The sequence below is a fragment of the Lipophrys pholis genome, assembly GCF_963383615.2.
Source record: "Lipophrys pholis genome assembly, chromosome: 5".
Taxonomy (NCBI): domain Eukaryota; kingdom Metazoa; phylum Chordata; class Actinopteri; order Blenniiformes; family Blenniidae; genus Lipophrys; species Lipophrys pholis.
Genome location: NC_137628.1, coordinates 15,265,247 through 15,277,462, shown reverse-complemented (window position 1 = coordinate 15,277,462; position 12,216 = coordinate 15,265,247). Strand labels below are relative to the sequence as shown.

General features: G+C 41.1%; 1 protein-coding gene across 1 annotated transcript in view; it reads left to right on the top strand.

Annotated features, from left to right (window-relative positions):
- Positions 1-2,329: 2,329 nt before the first annotated feature.
- Positions 2,330-12,216, top strand: part of mad1l1 (mitotic arrest deficient 1 like 1) — an 86,453-nt gene continuing 76,566 nt past the window's right edge. The window contains exons 1-9 of the mRNA XM_080462991.1: positions 2,330-2,440; positions 2,868-3,039; positions 3,135-3,275; positions 3,357-3,536; positions 3,619-3,743; positions 3,875-3,956; positions 4,190-4,320; positions 5,064-5,178; positions 7,060-7,121. Coding sequence (XP_080319117.1) covers positions 2,896-3,039; positions 3,135-3,275; positions 3,357-3,536; positions 3,619-3,743; positions 3,875-3,956; positions 4,190-4,320; positions 5,064-5,178; positions 7,060-7,121 — 980 coding nt within the window. The 5' untranslated portion in view covers positions 2,330-2,440; positions 2,868-2,895. The remainder of the gene's footprint in view (positions 2,441-2,867; positions 3,040-3,134; positions 3,276-3,356; positions 3,537-3,618; positions 3,744-3,874; positions 3,957-4,189; positions 4,321-5,063; positions 5,179-7,059; positions 7,122-12,216) is intronic.

The following is a 12,216-nucleotide window of genomic DNA, read 5'->3' as shown; positions in this document are numbered from 1 at the left end:
TCTTTTGTATGTGTTTTGGCTATTCTTTTGTCTCCAGTTGCACTTATGTGTGACTCTGCCATCCCACGTATTCATTGACAACAACTCATAGATTTTTTTTTACAGCAGTGCTTCTCTTCAAGTACCTCTGCCCTGCATGTTTTTGTCTACCTGCTCCAACACACTTTGTTTGGTTATCAGGCCTCTGTAGAGCTTGGTGATGACTCATTTATCTAAATCAGCTGCTTTGGAGAAGGAAAACGCCTAAAACATGCAAGGCAGAGGTACTGGAACAGCAAAGGTGGAGGACCATTGATGTATCGAATAAGCTGTGTGGTGAGTGCTCTCGCCTCACAAGAAGAAGGTGTGGGTTCATGTACAGCCCGTGGCCTTTCTGTGTGGAGTTTGCATGTTCTCCCTGTATGTGTGTGGGTTTCCTCCCACAGTCCAAAAACAATGCATGTCAGGTCAATTGGTGACCTGACATGCATTGTCCCAAGGTCTGAATGTGAGTGTGTCTGGTTATGTGTCTGTCTGTATGTATTTGCCCTGTCACAGACCTCGCTCACACAGAACGCTGGGATCGGCTCCAGCACCCTACGAACCTGAACAGGATGAGTAAGATTGAGGGTGGACGGATGGATACTTTCAGTAAGCATGACTGTGTGTGATGATCCCTGATTGATCAATGAGCCTAATGCTAAATCCTGTGAAGCTTTTTCAGTTAACTTTGCTTCACAGGTTTGTTTGTCAAAACCATGCTGCTCCTGCACTTTTCCCTCCCATAATGTGTTTCAGTCAGGTTTTGAATCTGTTGTTGAAGCTGTTGTTGCAGTTCTTCAGCATCGTTGCCTAGTAGCTTACCCCTCCTTGTGGAGGGAGTCTGTAAGTGTCGACAGTGTTTGCCACAACTGCAGTATTGACTCAACAAGGAGGAAAGACGTGCACACTGGTGTGTCAAGGTTAGCCCTCTCGCCTCATACTGACCCTGACCCTAGTTTGAGTCAACTGGGGTCCTTCTCGTATGAAGTTTGCGTATTCCCTTTTGCATGCTCGGGTTCCCTACTGCAGTCTAAATAAATTCAATTCGAAACATTCTAAATTGCCTCTTAGTGTGAATATGAGTACGTCATTGTCTATTTACCCTATGAGATGATTATGTTGTTATTTGTGAGATATAAATGAATTAGACTGAATTAATGGAATGAAGACATCTCCAGGGCGTGTCTTGTCTTTGCCAATAACTGGGAATGGTTCCAGACAGTGCCCCTTCTCAAGTGGGATAAAGTGGTATCAAAATGAAGATTCATGACATTCTCACAGCACACACAGTACTGCCACTCAGACTTTCATCCTGCTTAATGCTTTGTCCAGTTCACTGGAACCAATCCCAGTTGAATATGGGTGAAGGCTGGCTCCAGCATGGACAGCTTGCCAGCTCCTGGGAAACAAAGAGAGACAGATAATTATTCACCTTCTCACCCCTTACCCACTGTGCAGCTCCTCATGGAAACTTGATATTCTATTAAGAGACCTCCCCCCATTTATGTTATTATAATTTTTTTTATATAGTTGTTTTCTAACCTTTTAAACTGTATTTGCCTAAATTATTATCAACAAATTTGGTTTTATATCATCAGCTATGTAATCCACTTTTTTTGGTTGAGCCTACATGGGTCTTTTGTATTTCTATGTTTTATTCTCTTTGTTTTGCTCTTATGGGAAGAAAACAAACACAAACACAAACAAACAAATAAACACACTGGTACGTAAAATCCTACTTCGCACATATTTTGAACATAATAATATCTGATATTTACTTATTTAAATGTTATTCGGACTCTATCCTATTTATTCTATTCTCTAAAAGAATTTGCCTATGGGATCAATAAAGTATTTTCTGTTCTATATTAAAGTTGATGAAATATTCTAAACATAACTCAACTGCACTTCAATTTTGAATAAAATACAAAAAGAGCAAAAAAACAAGTTCGTTTGTACTGTGCAAGGATCAGCTCTCCAATTTCGTGATACATCATATAATGATAAAAAACTGCTTTCTATTTCTATGTATTTTGTACAACAGGGAGCCAAAACAGGAGCTGAAAAGTTTATTAAATGGGTTAGGGTTAGACAAAAGCCGTTCCCCTTATAACGTTTTGTTCAGGATGAGTGTATTCTTCTTAAAAAGGCTTCCTATGACATAAAGTACAGAAAATATATCATGTATGTCTAAAAAAATTATATTAAGTCATATCCTTGAAAACATTGGATGATCTCGCGATATGTCACAAAGTCACACGATGAGACAATAAGTCTCGCGATGTTTCAGAGAGCCGGTTCGAGCTTTACTGGAGGGAGTTCTAGCAGCGCTAACAGGCATGCTGCTAACACGTTAGCATCACGGAGATAACTTATCTAAAAACAACCAGCTCCTCTTCTCAAACAAGCCGGCTCCCAGGTGAGAACATGTTGCCTTCAAAGTGGCCTACATCTGCACAAAAATCGGAGTAATAGACTTATCAGCTTTAGTGAGGTTGTAACTTTACATTGTAGCTGCGTTTAGCCTGCAGGGATAGTTTATCATAGAGACATAAACACTGAGAGAGAGATGGAATAACGTTCATATTAATGTATGTTTCAGCTCCGAGGTTATGTTTCATGATTTAGTGTGCCTTTGTGTGTTTTTAATGCTAATGTCCCGTCACGTTGAGACTTAGAAATAGTCCTACTTGGGTTAATGAGTGTCGAAACATGCCGAATGATGGACATCTCAGTCTTTTTGTACATTTCTGGTGGATGTGTCGTGGTTCAAGTTAAGTTTTTACTACCAGCCGTCTGTGTGCATCACTGGGCTGTAGTTCTAATTCGTGCTGTGCATCTTTCAGGCCGTCGCTGCCACGCCAGCCCTCCACGATGGATTTAGACGATGACACCTCTGTGATCACAACCCTCAAGTCCTTCAACTCCTTCATCAGCCGCCCTGAACCTCCACAGCGGCTGTCGGAGAACCCAGCAGGGAGTGCACATCTGCAGAGTCAGTACAAACGCAGCATAGAGGTATGCATTTGTTTTGCAAGGTCAACAACAAGCTGAGTAAAAGCAGTGTGACATCTCTGAAATGATCAACTTGCTTTCGATTTTTTTTTTTCCAGCTTTTAGAAGCTGCAGAGAGGGTTCAATCAAAGAACCGCTACCTGCAGCTGGACCAGGAGAAGAAACGGATGGAGCTCAGTCACAAACGGGCTCGCGTTGAGCTGGAGAAGGAAGCTTCTGACAAAGCACGGAATTTAGAGGTCCGCATTTCAGATATTCATATTCCTCGCTTGTAACTTTTCCTTGATGCAGGATAACACTTAGTTTCTTCTGTGAAACAGCATGAAGTGGAGCGTAACCAGCAGCTTCTGGGGCAAATAAAGAGACTGGAGGAAAGAGAGACGGAGGGGGCGAAGAACTTGTCAGAGCAGCTGGAGGTGAACCGCGTTCTTCGTAAGAACCTGGAGGGTCTGAACAAGAAGCTGGACGAGCGAGATACGAAACTGAATACAGCTCATCTTGTACGCGCAAGCATTCACACTTATTTGTGCGGCACTGATCAAGTCTCTTGACCTATTTTGGCTCACGACACTCTTTTCGCAGACCGTCAGCTCTTTGAAGGATGAGATCATAGAGCTGAAGCAGAAGATCCAAAATCAAGACTCGACAATTTCCACTCAGACCCAGGAAAACCAGGAGCTCCGGGAGCAGCTGGACGTACAGCGCAGGTGCAGACGCGCGCACGGATTACCAATGACCTCTTTGTTTGAACTGTCATGCTAATGGTTTTGGGTCTGCATTGCGTAAGATAAAAGCTGACGACACACTTTTTTTTTTTTCTGATTTGTATTGTGAGCAGGAAGTATCAGGAAGTCTCTCAACTTTGCCAGAGTCTCCAAGCGGCACAGTCGACTTGCTCAGAGCACATAATGAAGATTAAGGTACAGGCTTCCACGGGGCCAATTTATGTATGCCACTGAGATCATAACAGAATTATTTACACAATTCATATAATCTGATATACAGTGTGTAATCCCAATTTTAGAGTAAATATGATTTTCATTTCCTTGTTTTGTTTTCATGCATGTTTTAAAAGATGGTGTCATGGAATATAGACTGTCAAAGGTTCTATTGGTCTCCGATTTGTCTGATGTTCCCTCTTGGTTTTGGACAGGAGTTGGAGAGTCGTCTTGTCCTTCAGGAGCAGGACATCTCCATCGTCAAGTCTGTGAAGTCTGACTTGGCCAAAGTTCCAGATCTGGAAAAGGACCTGAAACGTCTGAGGGACGATAACGCATTTCTCAGGTCAGGAACGCCCACAAATGGAATTCTTCTTTTCTCCCCATCGGTCAGATTGTCCTGACATTTCAGAGCAGGAAGCGTTAAATGCTATTTGTATTTTCTTTGGGTTTTTTACATCCTTGAAACCTGTGTTAAGGTTAAAATTTAGTCACCCTTTACTAAATAACAAGACATTATTCATGAAAAGACTCCAGCCGGGAAGACTTTTAGTTGCTACGGGATGTTGTTCTTTACCATACAACAATTGGCATAGTCACACCACTTTTCCACTCTTGGCTGTGTTTCATCTACAAACTTACTTTTGTGAAGAATCCTTCTTAATGAGCTGGAAATTGATACATGCCATGAAAATGCACATGGATGAATTAGCGTTGTGATTAAAGTCTTGTCCTACTAACTTCTTCCACTGGAAACATCTTAGTGACACTATAAGCTGCAATATAACGGTGTGCATGCTGAAATGGTCACGTGAATCACGTTTTGGCACATCTCATCCTCCATTCAAGTCGAGACTGCGAGAAATCTGACGTTTTGGTGTAATCAGATTGATGCAGTATACCTCTTTAATCTGATCATTCATGCTCATAAGAGTTTTGTTTGTGTATTTTGAGTCATTTATGTTTTTTTTTTTTTTTTAAATCCTATTACAACATGAATCTAAGCAAGTATGCCATATTAGTATTAGTCACTGTGCTCAAAGTTAACATTTTTTTTTATTTTTTTTTTTTCCTCTTTGCTTGATCCAGAGAGAACAGAGAGAATTGCAGCCTGTTGAAAGAGGAGGTGGAGGGACTGCGCAGGAAGCTGGAGAGGATGGAGAAAAGCAAAGAAGAGCTGCTTAATATGGAGCTCGAGAAAGAGGTAAACTGGCCAGGGACTTGGGTTGCTTTCACACCAGGATGGTCCGCGGACTCGGTTCGATTGGGCGGGGAACACTGAACATTTTCACATCTTGACTTGGTTTGCCTCAGTTCATCACGCAAGTTTTGTTTTTTACAATGATTCCGACCACCGATTTAGTCCGAATGTTTCTTAATGATAATTTAGAACAAAATTATGAGACAATGAGCAAATACTATGGATAGGTTTTCACTAAATAGAGTAATTTTAAGTGCCACTGTTTCAAAAACAAAGAGTGTTTCTGGGTTGTTTGAAAAGAAATCAAAAATCGAGAGTATACCCACTTCTCCAGGGACCATCACACCACTGATTACAACTCTACACACACTTTAAAACTCTGAAAACCTCTAAAAGCAAACAGCTTTATCCTGAAAATAAGTGATTGGTTTGTTCCCCCCCCGGTAGTTAAGGTCCTATCTCTGACAATATATTACCACATGAACTCTTAAAGTAACATTTACACTGAAACAACATCACTCAGAACAGTTGAGTGCATTTTTATCTCAAAGCTTTGAAAGCAAGTCGGAGTCAGTCTGACATCCACCTGCAGCTTTCCTCAGGCCTGCAACCGCCTGTTTCTGTTTCTTTGGGATTGTATTTAGACTCTCGTCTCGACCTTACTTTGTGCTGCCTGTTGTCTCTTTTACACACTGCAGCATATTCACATGTACTTTTGTAGCTTCTTTTGATCTCAAAACTATGCAGGATTAATATTGGAGCGCAAATAAGAATTTATCTTACCACCTCGTTCATTGAGACAAATACTGTTGTCACATTTTTAGTAGGAAGAAATAAGTTTCATGCAAGGTGTATCTTATTTGGAGAGAGCCCATAACACATGCAGCATTTTATTACTTTTTCAGTGTTGCTCGTGGTACTTTCAGTGGTCTATGAACACGTACAAGCAAAACTAAAAGGGAAATAAGGTCTGAATTACATCAGTCGGCACTAGGATGTGATGTTTTATGGTACTTGTTCTTATTTTAAGTGCAATTTCCTGTTTAAACGGTTTCTCAACATTTTCTATCATACTTTTTTCAGCTCAACTGTACTTGTATATTCCTTCTTAAAAACTAATCCAGTGATAGCATTTAAAAAAAAAATATATATATATATATATATATATATTTGTGCAAGATTTATTTGACGGCACAGAACAGAAAGGAATTTGGTAGTTTGAAACAAATCTTCTAATGCTGGGCAGTCTGTTGATTTCAGTTTGTAAATGCTGCCACTGTCTTAAGGATCATACATTTGTGGGAATAGTTGAGTACGTGTCCACTTCAAATATGCAACAACCGCCATTATGAAACGGCTTGAGTTTTCTTTGGTTGTTGCTTGATTTGTTATAGTCTGTTAAATTGACAGCTTGTCTTGCTTTTTGAGAGAAACTTCCCAATAGTGTGTGGATTGATGAACTGCACAGCGACAAAGTCAACAGATGACACGAATAAGAGCATCAGCAGAAGTTTGTTGTCACAAAATGTAAAGCAAGTCTTGCTAGGTAGTAAGTTTGTATGAATAAAAAAAATTTCATTTTTTGGGAGATTAATTATTTAGTATTTTCATTTTCTTGTACCGGTAACTAAATTTTCTAGGCATTTCTTAAATTTTAATTGTGATGGTGTTTACAAAGCAAATCTTCTAGTATTGTGAGATACTCTGTTTTCATTAATGAAGATTAACCCAATAAAATGTTTATTGAATATATATGAAATATATATTGAAGTTTTAGAGTTTGAGTTAAATGATACACTTGTTTTGGAATTTGTTGAAATGATGGCATCCCTTTGCTTTTTGGATTGATTATTTTTATTTATGTTTCGTGTTTTTTCCACACAGAGGCTGGCTGAGAAGCTCCTAGCCTGGGAAAACCTGGGCCAGTCTACTGGACTCAACATCAGGTCAGACATTGTGTGGAAGACAATCTAAATGTGTGTGTAAAAAAAAAAAAAAAAAAGCCTATATTCTTTCCTTGAAATATGCAGCGTGGCCACCAGGTGGAGCTGTGGTCACGCTAAACGAAATGTGCCGTATCATTGTGGATTGATTCCACCAGTGTGCAGGAGTTGCTTTGTTTGTTTTGTATGTCTCTGTGCTTTCACTCCCAACTGGTAATGAGAGAATGATTGTGAGTTTTCCCTGTGAGCGGTCGAGCAGATCTGACAGATTATAAACACAACTGACCTGTCTGTGGCACGCACGCACACCATTTTCTTTGTGATTAACTCTGACTGTGATGATAATAGAATGCTTAACGAAACACATCCGTGCAGTGTATCCAGCCAATTTGGTGTGTGTGTGCGCGTGTGCGTGTAAAACACAGGTCAAGAATAAACGTAAGGGACTTCATCTCCATAATTTAATAAAGCGTATGTAATCTTAATTTAATATAATTTAAATATGATGGAGCTTGACATTTGTGGAATTTATACATAACCTATGTGGGGATCATGGGAAAGTAATGAAACTCACAGGTTAATATATCAAGTGATTTTGTTGGGCTGTCCATCATTTTTCCATATATGTAAGTCCAGCTTTGTTGTCATGCTGGTAAAATTTAATTCAAATTGAAATCCCCCCACGCGTTTTTCTTGTTATTGGTTACCGCGGGTTCGTTTAACTGACAAAGGGCTCCCGAACTCGGTTGAATGGAAACCAATGCAAGCTGCTACTGGCTGTTTTCACTGTTTATTAAATGTCCAAATCAATCAACAGGTGAGTCAAAGTGTTGCGGTTCATTCAGCAGCTCTATTAACTTTTTTTTCTCTCTTTATACCCAGTGTAAGAATTAATATCGACGTGGGTTTGCACATTAGCGCGATATTGTGATTGCCTCGTAGGCTCAGTATTTGTTATTATTTTACAATGGGAATGTGCCGAGTCTCGTCAGGTATGTAATTGTTAAAGTTTTAAATGCCACGAATGTAAGAATCAGGAAGTTGGCGACGATAGAAGTGGATCTATGTCAAGGTCTTCTGTTTCGACGCTAAAAAACGATTAGAGGAGAATTGAGGACACGGCAATCAGTAATGGAACTTTCTGAATTAATGTTGACATCAAAACAATGCTGCCTGCTTCTTTCACTCTCATTAAATGTCTCATAACAGCTGCAAATTTTAGGCGTTTAAAAAAAGATTTGTTTTTTTTCTGTCGCGCATGGTGTCGGTTTTACATAAGTGCAAGCCGCTCAATCTTCATATATTGTTGAGCTTGGGTTTACATAATGTAACTGTTTGTGTCTCTGGAGATGTCAGGGTGATCATTAGAGGTGTGAAAAGAATGAGGAGGGGAGCGGATGTTAATGAGGAGCCAACACATCGGCGCTGTAGTGATAAAGAGTTTGTCTCCCAAAGCCTGGGCCTCCATTTCTCACGAGCCATTTGACTGCGCTGCCAGAAACAAAACAACCCCCCCCCCCAAAAAAAAACACAAAAAAACCCAACAACACTTGGACAGAAGAGAACCGTCCCTTAAGACAATGGGAATGTCTGCCTGGTTAAGGCGACAAGCCTCAAAGCTGCAGCTTTAAATTTGGCAGTGAGAGTCTGGTGACCACCAATCTCTCCCGCGTCATTGTGTGACACATTTTGATAACAGCGTGCACGTTTAGATGGTGGACGACTGCAAGTAGAATTAATAGGGATGGGAAATGAAAAGGCTGTTTCCAGGAATGTGCATTCATGTTTTTAGCACCACATTTAGACTTTAGAGTCTTTTTTTTTTTTTTTTTTAACCTGGCTGAATCACAAATCTATTAACTGTTTTAGGGTTTTTTTTACAACGGCTTCCACTGTGTAGTAAAATAGATTTCAGGATTTAACTGGTGACTTTTATAGCTTTTTAATGGCCTTGCTCCCTCATATTCTTGACTTGTTACTAACTTAGGCACTAGGACGTACCTTAGAACGCTCAGGGAGAGATCTTTTTTCTGTTTCACATGCCTGGAGTAAAACTAAACAGGACAGGTCTTTCTGTCAATGCGCCATGGACACGATGTTGGTTAAATCACTGATTTCCTTCTTTTAAGGCCCTGTTTACACAACGTTTCGAGTGTGAGTGCAGTTTTTGCAAACCTCAGACAGTTCTTGACCAGCGTTTTTAAGAAAAGATTCATGCAGCATCTCTACAAAACGATTTGCTGAATTGCTTCTACAATTGTAATATTTTTTTGGTGTGTGAAACTTAAATGGAGTTGTTACAGCCCAGGTGAGAAAAGTGCTGTTTATCTGTGAAGTAAATGATATGCCTGTGCTTTGTTCATATTGGCGATCACAACAAATAGGTTCTGAATAGAACTGACATTCTCGGAATGGAAGTGGCTCACCAGGCTTGTTTTTCCACTTTGAATCAGCCTGAATGTGGCTGTCGCTCAGACAAGTTGATGGTTTGATACTCCTCTATCAATGGACGTCCACTAGAACTCCTTTAATTTACAGTAAGTTGCTGCTGATGTGCCGCCTGCCCGCACGTCTTCATCTCCACATCATTTCTCCTTTTGCACGAGCTCTACTTTGAAATGTTTACTCCCAGCCGTCTAACGCGACGTTTCCACCCATCAAGTGACCCCCACCCTCTCCTGCCCTTGCTCTCCCTCAGCTCTGAAGCCAGCAGCTCAGCCCAATACAGTTTAGGGTCAGTGTGGTCCTCCAACACTCCCCCGCTCGCTTCAGGGTTTCCTCCGCTCCTGTGTCACAGGTGCCTGGAGTTTCTGCCAGGCACTTTATTTTCTCTGACCGGAGACACCGCTGAGCACCTCTTGCCCTCCTGCTTCACACATCCATGCTCCCTCCTAAGCTCCTGCACCCCGCCCCCTCAGCTCCTTTACCATTTATTTGGAGCATTTGTCAAAGCTGAGCCGTGGGAGTGAGGCTTGAAGCTGAGGCTACACCGAAAAAGAAGTTGTTTTTTTATGTGGGAACAAGTGATCTGAGATTTTCTTGTGTTTTCTAATGCCGCTCTGTTTATTACAGAACAAAATGAGCTTTCATGAGTCATGTCTACACTCTGCAAAGGGAGGATTAATAAAAAGTACATTTAAAGACTAAACAACTGGTGAAAAAAATCGGTTTAATCGAATCTTTGCTCCTCTCCTGTATTTTTATCTGTATGAATGCTCTCTTCATCAAACAAAACCCACAATTTTCTCTTTAACTAATCAGGCCAAACCGGCAGTCAGTTCCCACTCAACGCCCCCCTCTCTCTAAGCTGTACCCCCCTGCCAGTAAATGAGGAAAGCCTCTCTGATTAAGTGGGACTCCTCTCTCTCGCTTTCCCTCCAACAGTTCCTCCACTTTCTGCCATCAAATTGACACTAAGTCCAACCAGTGTAGAACCCCCCCCCCCCAAAAAAATATATACAAACCCCTTTTGTAAGGTTCATCATTGAGCGCACCATTTTCACCCTCTCCTGCACCGGGACGCTCAGCTGAACAGCTCAGCTATTAGCACTAGCGACGCGGCTAATAGTGCTGGCGGCGCGACTACCAGCTTTAGCAGCTATTAGCAGTAGCAGCATGGCTGCTTTTACCGCAGGGCGACTAAAGTGGTAATGTGATATATTTATACTGTTAGAGTGGCAGCAGCAGCATGTCAGTGACATTTCGGTTTTCCTCTCTGAACCTGGATGGCTGTAGCAAGAATGACTCGGTGAACGAGTTAATGAACTGATGACTCGCGGGTTTTGAACGATTCGGTCAAACTCGCACGTCGCTAGTTAACGGTTAAAACCTCTCCGTGCACGATGATGCGTCCGCTCTTCCCGAGTCCCCTCGTCCGAGGTTGACTGTACCGTGTACACATATTTTAGATGGCTTTGAGCAAGCTGTGCGCTATTTTTTTCGGACATCTTTTTCGGACATTGACCGTCCAAATGACGGCTGGAGGCTCCCTGCCTGAAACTGTGCACTGAAATGGACCTGCCGCTACTTAAACTGGCTCTGGCAGCCAAAATACTGCCTGCGAGTACCCTACCCAGTGAGTGCAGGACTCTGTTGAATAATAGTCAAATTTCCACTGAATTCCTTTGTTAAATTAAAACACTCAATCTCAAGTGTTGTGGCTCACATTTTATTTGAAATTGGAAATTTCATACTTGGTTTATCTTGCTGTTTTTCTACAATGTATTTTTTGAGTTAAGACTTTCAGTCTTCATACTTCAAAAAGAAGCCAAAGCTAATGAAACAAGGTATTTGCTGATACAGAGCGGTGATACAGACGTTGACTTAAACTTATAGAGTACTTTCTTCAGAGTCACAAACCTTGGAAACACTAACAAGAAGCTCGCTCTACTAAACTGCCATTTATCACTTACCTTCATTCACAAGAGACAGTTTGAGACCAGACTGGCAGCCTTGTTGCTGTGTGCCAAACGCTGCGCTTTTTTTTTTTTTTTTTTTTTTCACAGCCTCGTATTTTGTGCTCAATCACAACATCTCACTCGATAATACGCAACCAACCTGTTATTTGCTGCATCAACTGAGATTAGTGGATTGTAGCTGGCAAAAACAAAGAAAACAAAAACAACCCAACCGCACCACCAACAACAAAAAAAAAGCAAAATTGACGGGAAAAACTGGGTGGTTCGTGTATGAGCTCTGGAGCAGGTTAATCCCCGTCCATGCGCTGGGCATAGTGGAGTTACCGACTCTGGATATCCCAGTTATCCCATCATATGATTCACACAACTGATATTTTAGTCATGAGGTTATTTCCACACCTAAAGCGCTGCTCCACCGAGCTGAAGTGGAGTTAAATTCAAAAAATTTGACTTTCACAGAGCACACTGCTGTTTTCCAGCCTTGAGGTCAACTTTCACTGCTTTGCCTTTCTTTTTTTTTCTTTTTAGCCTAATTATGTCATATGACTCGGTGTATTGATGAATGTAGGAGGACAACTCAAGGTCATTCTGCTCGACCGACATTTGCAGTGCTGGGCTAAAATATGTTGCTTTCATGTACATGTGTACTTTTTGTTCATGTCCGGCCTCGACTTGTGGAA